At 42.9% G+C, this 8,636-nt stretch overlaps 1 protein-coding gene across 1 annotated transcript in view; it reads right to left on the bottom strand.

Moving 5' to 3' along the window:
• Nucleotides 1–8,636, bottom strand: part of SFI1 (SFI1 centrin binding protein) — a 122,985-nt gene that overhangs the window by 57,866 nt on the left and 56,483 nt on the right. Inside the window, exon 7 of the mRNA XM_023517675.1 lies at nt 69–225. Within this exon, the coding sequence (XP_023373443.1) occupies nt 69–225 (157 nt within the window). The remainder of the gene's footprint in view (nt 1–68; nt 226–8,636) is intronic.

The raw sequence follows: 8,636 nt of genomic DNA, 5'->3' as shown, positions 1-8,636 counted from the left end.
GGGGGACAGCTTGAGGTTCTGTCTCAAAAAAAAAAAAAAAAAAAAAGAGCCTGGGCCTTTGTTCTCACCGTTCTGCTGCCTCTTCATTCTGCGAACTTGTAAGTATTCAAGCCAGGCTTGCAGCACTCTCCGCTTCTGCCAGTGCTGATGGTGTTTCACTGCAGAGATGACCTTCTCTTTCTCTGTTTGGTCATGCAGAAGCTGTTCTCGCCACCGTGACCAAGCCTGAAAATCAGAGAAGAAACAACAGTGAAAGGACAGTAGCAAAACTGGGATGAATTACAGGTAAGGAGGGAAAAGAGAAACAGAAGCGCATACTGGAAAAGCTAAAATTAGAAACAAGGCAATCCCCTAGCAGGATCATAACTGGGAATTTAGGGGAAAGGATCTTTAAAAAGAGTACTATGCTTCCAGAAAGTGATTTTTTTTTTTTTTTTTTTGAGACAGAGCCTCAAGCTGTCCCCCTGGGCAGAGTGCTGTGACATCACAGCTCACGGCAACCTCCAACTCCTGGGCTCAAGTGATTCTTCTGCCTCTGCCTCCCAAGTAGCTGGGATTATAGGCACCTGCACCACCCGGCTATTTTTTTGGTTGCAGCCGTCATTGTTGTTTTTGGCAGGCCTGAGCTGGATTCGACCACCAGCTTAGGTGTATGTGGCTAGCGCCCTAGCCACTTGAGCCACAGGTGCTGAGTCAGAAAGTAGTAATTTTTTTCTAGATTAAAAAACAGAGGAATAATAAAATCAGTAAACAGATAAGAAGAAGGTGCAATCTGAGGGGTGATATAATAAATTAGATTTAGGATAGGTGAAGTTTTTGCCTTTTCTTCCAAAGTGGCAGGAAAATTACTGTAAAGAGGCCCCTTTTCAGGCAGATCAGTTTCAGGAAGGCGCACCTATAGAAGCTAACCCTAACCCTTAAAACTACCCATAAATGAAACCCCAGAAAAGTCTTTGCATATTAGCAGCAATAATGCATAGCCTAATTTAAAGAAGACTTGAAGACTTCACATTTTCTTTTCTTAAACCTGTAAAATCTCTTGTTTCTCTCCTCAGTTGAATACCATTCTTCTCATTTTACCATGAAAATACAACCAATGAGAAGAGAATTTCCCCAGATCCCACCATGTCCATCTACTCACCTGCCCATACTCTCTGCCTCCTGTCTCTCTCTCTCTGGCCTGGTGGGACAAACTGTCCATGCTTCCATCCAAGGTCACTCCCCCCATCCTGTTGCTGTATCTAACTAACCTTCTTGAGTTTATCACCCTGACAATTTCCCCTCCCTTCTGCATCCTCAGTTTTCACTCTATTAGGTTTTAAAAATAAACACATGAATGTGCTATGATTTCCCCCATCCTAAAAGTCAATTCAGAATGTGATAATGAGTAATAGATTACAAAAATTAAAAGCAATGGATAATTGATTGGACCCTGGACTAAACATAAAAATTGTAATATGTTTAGCTGGGTATTCTGGTGGGCACCTATAATCCCAGCTACTCTGAAGGCTGAGGCAGAGAAATCACTTGAGCCCAGGAGTTTGAGATTGCTGTAGGCTAGGCTAAGACCATGGTACTTAGGTGGTACCTGTGGCTCAGTGAGTAGGACACTGGCCCCACATACCAAGGGTGGTGAGTTTGAACCCAGACCTAGTCAAACTGCAACAAAAAAATAGCCAGGCATTGTGGCAGGCGCCTGTAGTCCCAACTACTTGGGAGGCTGATGCAAGAAAATCATCTAAGTCCATAAGCTGGAAGTTGCTGTGAGCTATGACACCACAGCACTCTACCAAGGGCGACAAAGTAAGACTCTTATCTCTTAAAAAAAAAAAGGGCGGCACCTGTGGCTCAAGGAGTAGAGTGCTGGCCCCATATGTCAGAGGTGGTGGATTCAAACCTGGCCCTGGCCAAAACTGCAACAACAACAACAAAATAAATAAATAAATAAATAAACAGTAAAAAAAAAAAAAAAAAAAAAAAAAAAGACCATGGCACTCTAGCCCAGGTGACAAAGCAAGACTCTGTCTCAAACACATTTTTAAAAACAGTAGTATATTGATAAAGGTTTAATATGAACTATATATTATATCAGTATTAAATTTCTTGGATGTAATAATGATATTGTGATTATGTGAGAGAATGTCCTTTTTTATAGAATGCAAGCTTTAGAATAAACTTTATGTCTACAATTTTACAGTAGTTCAGAAAAAATAAGAACATTTATTTGTATACTTAGAAAAAGCAAATGTGGCAATATGGTTAAACTAACTGAAGCATATATAGTATCCACCCTTTCTGTCATATAATATTTGTCAAAAGTAAAAAGTTGCAAGGGGAGGTTTCCGTCACAAAAATACTTCATGAAAGGAATAAACCAGGGATTCTCAGACAAAACAACACCCTTTGCTGTCCAGCTAGCTCTCTAGGTCTTTCCTTTCTAAACTCCTCAAGAGAGCTTGAAAAGAACTTTCTCTTCTCCCAGACAGGCTTTCTCGATCCCTCTCCTGCCAGCTTACTGAAACTGTTCTTATCAGTGCACCAATAGTCCTCTCCACGTTGTTCAATCCAAAGGTCATATCTCAGTCCTCACCTCCTCTGACCTGCCAGAAACTTCTGACAAAGCGTCACTCCTTCCTTCTGCTGCTGCCAGATGCCTCCAGGCCCCTCTTCTGTTCTGGTTGCTGGCTCTCTCCGACTCACCTCAAAGGCTCAGCCTTGGGGCCGGCCCCTCTTCTAGCTACACTCACTCCCTTTATTCTTTCACTTACTCTGTGGCTTTAAAGAGTAAGCTTGCTGAGGCCTCCCAAATTTACATCTTCTTGCCTGCACCTGTCCTCAACACAGGACACATAACATCCCGCTGCCTCCCTGACATTTCCCAGTGGATATTCACAGGCCTATCAGGCTGATGACAAGCAGTTCAAAACAGAGCTCCCTCCTCCTAAACTTTTTCACAAATCTGCCTCTCACTCAGGTTTCCCCATTTCAGTAAATGAAAACTCCACTGTTCTGGCTGCTTAGACCAAAACCTGGGAGTCATCTTGGATTCTCTCTCTGAAACATCACATCTCATCATCCAAAAGATATCCAGAATCCAACCACCATTTGCTATCATCCTTGTCTAATCTCACCTGGAATTTTTTTTTTTTTTTTTTTTGTGACAGAGTCTCATTATGTCGCCCTCAGTAGAGTGCTATGGCGTCACAGCTCCCAGCAACCTCAAACTTTTGGGCTTAAGTAATTCTCTTGCCTTAGCCTCCCAAGTAGCTGGGACTGCAGGCGCTTGCCACAACACCCGGCTATTTGTTGCAGCTGTCATTGCTGTTTAGCTGGCCCAGGCTGGGTTTGAACCTGCCAGCCTTGGTGTATGTGGCTGGCACCATAACCACTGTACCACGGGCTCCAAGCCTCACCTGGAATTTTGAACAGCTTCTTAGCTATTCTTCCTGTTTTTATCCTTACCTATTCTCTTTCATACAGATAATCTATTGTTAACACAAGAGCCAGAGTGGTCCTTTTCAGTTTCCTTTGTTATGTCACTTACATCTCTCCTTTTTACATGACAGTTTCTCTCCCTACCTTTTATTTCTTTCATGCCACCAATATATTAAAGAAACGAAGTCACTTATCCTACAAAATGTTCTACATTTTGGATCTGGCTGCTTGATTGTTCCTCTGACTCTTGTTATTTCCCATAAACTGAGACATTCATGTGGGGCTTGGCTGGAATCACGTTTAGTTTTTTGGGGGTTTCTTTGGAGTTTTTTTGCAGTTTTTGGGCATCGCTGGGTTTGAACCTGCCACCTCTGGCATATGGGGCCGGCACCCTTCTCCTTTGAGCTATAGGTGCCACCCTGAATCATATTTAGTTTTCCAGGCAAGAATGCTTCATGAGTGTGGCCAGGTACTTCTGGATGCATAGTACAATGAGGCACCTCACATCTGGCTATCGTAGTTGTGGCAATGCCAAGATGGCTTGGTGGCTTCAGATGGTGGTTAGCCTGATCCCTCCTACATTTCCTTATCACATGCTTACTTGGTGACCACTGTGCAGATCCATGTCCTAATTGAGGGATCAAAGCAGCAACTTTTTAATTCTAAAATTCCTTCTGCATAATGTGGGTCATTATTAAAGTTTTGACACACACAAAAATCAAGAAACATTAAATCTACACAGATGGAGACGAATGAAGCCCTCCCAGCAACACTAACAAGCTGAGGAAGTTGAAACTTGCACAGGTGAATCAGAAAGGACACTGTTGACTGTGTTTCTTGGAAATGATCTACGTATAGTTTGTATAGGAAAGGTAGGATAAATACTTGTTTTGCCTTAATTTTCAAATAATTGAATCAATGTCCTAACAACCCAAACACATGACTAATGAGTTCCTCTATTTTTCAAAATCATTTTAAACGCAAAAGTTTTTATATATTTGACATATTTTATATATTTTTTTATATATTTTACACGTTTTCCATTCATTGAGCTTAAGTGATCCTCTGGTCTCAGCCTACCAACTAGCTGGGACCATAGGCACAAATCATTGTGCCCAGCAGTGGCGGCAGCCGCTGCTGCTGCTTGAATTTTTCTATCTTAAGCCCTGGGAACCTTTTTCTTTTTTTTTGTTTTTTTTTTTGAGACAGAGCCTCAAGCTGTCGCCCTGGGCAGAGAACCGTGGCATCACAGCTCACAGCAACCTCCAACTCCTGGGCTCAAGCGATTCTCCTGCCTCCACCTCCCAAGTAGCTGGGACCACAGGCGCCCACCACAATGCCCGGCTGTTTTTTGGTTGCAGCCATCATTGTTGTTTGGCGGGTCTGGGCTGGATTTGAACCCGCCAGCTCAGGTATATGTGGCTGGCGCCTTAGCTGGTTGAGCCACAGACGCCGAGCCATGGGAACCTTTTTAAACTGGTTCTTGAGTCCTTCTGACACACCCCATATTCTTTCTTAATTTCCTTACTTTTCAGCACACTATATTCTAGCTTTGTCTATTTTCTGCCCCTGATCTATAATCAGCCATTTCTCAAAAATATCCCTAGTTCCTTATTTTTTTTTTCCAGTTTTTTTGTTTTGTTTTGTTTTGGCCGGGGCTGGGTTTGAAGGTTTGAACCCTCCACCTCTGGCATATGGGGCCGGCGCCCTACTCACTGAGCCACAGGTGACACCTAGCCCTAGCTCCTTTTAGTGGGAAATAGTAGAGACCACAACTGGGGCACTGGGGATGTCACAGTGCTACACTATGCCACTGCTTCTAAGTCTTTCCAGTAAATAGAGTTAGAAATTCGTTTTTTTTTTGTTTTTTTTTTTGAGACAGGAGCCTCAAGCTGTCCCCCTGGGTAGAGTGCTGTGAAATCACAGCTCACAGCAACCTCCAACTCCTGGGCTCAAGCGAGTCTCCTGCCTCAGCCTCCCGAGTAGCTGGGACCATAGGCACCCGCCACGACACTTGGCTATTTTTTGGTTGCAGCCGTCATTGTTGTTTGGTGGGCCGGGCTGGATTCGAACCCACCACCTTGGGTGTACATGGCAGGTGCCTTTGCCACTTGAGCCACAGGCACTGAGCCAGAAATTCATTTTTTAAGATTAAAAAAATCATGAGTTCATACTCACATTTATAGTTCCAATTTCAGATTACAGATTTTTAATTCATTGATTTTTTTTTTTTTGAGATGGAGCCTCAAGCTATCCCCCTGGGTAGAGTGCCATGGCATCACGCTCACAGCAACGTCCAACTCCTAGGCTCAAGCGAGTCTCCTGCCTCAGCCTCCCAAGTAGCTGGGACTACAGGCGCCCACCACAACGCCTGGCCATTTTTTGGTTGCAGCCATCATTGTTGTTTGGCGGGCCTAGGCTGAGGATTCGAACCGGCCACCTTAGGTGTATGTGGCTGGCGCCGAGCCCATTGATTTTTTTATACCCATGATCATTTCTTTTACACTGACAATCTTGATTTCTAATGACACTGCCATAGTTACTTACTTCATCTTACAATTCCAAACCTGCTAGTAACGATAAGACCACTGAATATGGTTTTAGATTTCTTAGGAGTTCTTTGTGTATGTGTGCTTTTTTTTTTTTAAGAGACAGAGTCTTACTTTGTCACACTCCGTAGAATGCGTGGCATCACAGCTCACAGCAACCTCCAGCTCTTGGGCCTAGGCAATTCTCTTGCCTCAACCTTCCAAGTAGCTGGGACTACAGGTGTTCACCACAATGCTTGGCTATTTTTTTATTGCAGTTTGGCTGGAGCCAGGTTTGAACCTGCCACCCTCGGTATGTGGGAGGCCGGCGCCCTACTCACTGAGCCACAGGTGCCGCTCAGGAGTTCTTTATGTCTTTTGAATACATTCCACTAGGGGTGAACAGTCAAGTTACTGTATTTTAAAGTTACTTGAAGTATTATTTTCTGTGTAGTCACTGCCATAAATTTGATCTCAGGTTGTTTCAGTTTGTTTTAAAAATCTAGGGATAGCTCTTTTTTTTTTGAGACAGAGTCTCAAGCTGTTAACCTATGTAGAGTGCCATAGCATCATAGCTCACAGCAATCTCCAACTCTTGGGATCAAGCAATCCTCTTGCCTCAGTTTTTCTATTTTTAGGTCTTGCATTTTGCTCAGACTAGTCTTGAACCCGTGAGCTCAAGCTATCCACCTGCCTCGGCCTCCCAGAGTGCTACGATTACAGGTGTGAGCCACTGCATCCAGCTACCTAGGGATAGCTTTTTTACTTACTTTTACGTAATTAAAAAAAAATTTTTTTTTTTAAGACAGAGCCTCAAGCTGTCCCCCTGGGTAGAGTGCCATGGCATCACAGCTCACAGCAACCTCCAACTCTTGGGCTCAAGCGAGTCTCCTGCCTCAGCCTCCCAAGTAGCTGGGACCACAGGATCCCACCACAATGCCTGGCTATTTCTTGGTTGCAGCCGTCGTTGTTTGGTGGGCCTGGGCTGGATTCGAACCCGCCACCTTAGTGTATGTGGCTGGTGCCTTAGGCACTTGAGCCACAGGCGCTGAGCCATTAATTAAAATAATTATATGGTTCCAAAGTTAAAACTATACCATGAAGTAAATAAATAGAAGTATTCTATTTCCATACTATTCTCTCCCTCTCTCTCTAGAGGTAACCATTTTGGGGTTAAGGGCTTGGTACTAATTAACTGAGTGACTGGCTGGAGATAGAGTCTCACTCTATTATCCAGGATAGAGTACAGTGACATCATCATAGCTCACTGCAACCTCACACTCTGGGGCTCATGCAATTCTCCTGCCTCTGCCTCTGGAGTAGCTGAGACTACAAGACAGGCATGTATGATCATGCCCAGCTAATTTTTTTCTACTTTTTTGAGATACAGAGTCTTGTTCTTGCTCAGGCTGGTCTCAAGCAATCCTTGTGCCTTGGCCTCCATGCTGCTAGGAGTACAAGCATGAGCCAAAGTTCTCAACCATATTTTTCCATTATTTTTTTCTTAAAATATTACACACACGCACTCTCATATATCTCCTTCCCTTTTTTTACTCCAAAGGCAGGACACTATGAACCAGAGGGTACTGTTTCTTTTTGGTTTTTTTAGAGGCAGAGTCTCACTATATTGCCTTCCGTAGAGTCCTGTGACATTATAGCTCATAGCAACCTCTAGCTCTTGGGCTTAGGCAATTCTCTTGCCTCAACCTTCCGAGTAGCTGGGACTACAGGCACCTGCCACAATACCCAGCTATTTTTTGTTGCAATTTGGCTGGGGCTGGGTTCAAACTGGCCACCCTAGGTATATGGGGCCAGTGCCCTACCCATTGAGCCACAGGTGCCGCCTGAGGGTCCTGTTAAGAGGTAGGTACAATCAACAGGTCCCTACCTCCCCTGGAACAAAAGCCAGAGCCTGTGGTCTGGCTCCCTGTTACCTCATGACCTCATCCTTCATATCCTCCCTCTCATGCTTGCCAATATATCATGAGATATATCAAGTTCACTGATGGGATGACTCAATATTATAAACATGACACTTTTCATAACCTAATGTAAAAAATCAAGGTATTATAATAAAGATCCTAATAGGCTTTGTTATAGAAATTGATGAGTCAATCTTAAAATTAATAAGAAGAATCAAGACAAGTTAAGAAAAAAAACCCCAAGAATCTAGAATATTCTTTCCCACAGAGACTTAAAACCTATATGTTGAGTGGAAACAGTAATTAATAGCTAGCATTTATTGCATATTTCTATAAGCACATTACACATATCACACAAAAGCCTTAATAATCTTGTGACGTAGGTATTATTAGGATCTACTTAAAGATAGAATTCTGAGGTATGGAAAAGTAAGTAACTCATTCAAAGGCACAAACCTCAGGCCACAGAGGCAGAATTTCCTCAGCAGCTTGACTCAAGAATCTATACTTTCTTACCTGCTTTGTTAAATTGCAACTAAAACAGTATGGTATTGGTTCAGAGACAAACAGATGAGAGAGCCCAGACTCATGAATAAATGAGACTGTGGTCTATAATGGAGGTGGATTAATAATCAGTATAAAAAAGTCAAAGGTGGACTAATCAATAAATAGTGGAGAAATTAATTATCCATATGGAAAACAATAAAGAACCCGTTCCTTCCACAAAATTTTTTTCTTTTTTTTTTTTTTT

The sequence above is a fragment of the Otolemur garnettii genome, unplaced genomic scaffold, assembly GCF_000181295.1.
Source record: "Otolemur garnettii isolate 467f Iridium unplaced genomic scaffold, OtoGar3 scaffold00116, whole genome shotgun sequence".
Classification (NCBI taxonomy): Eukaryota; Metazoa; Chordata; class Mammalia; order Primates; family Galagidae; genus Otolemur; species Otolemur garnettii.
The sequence above is the reverse complement of the archived record's forward strand: the minus strand, read 5'-3'. Positions and strand labels throughout refer to the sequence as shown.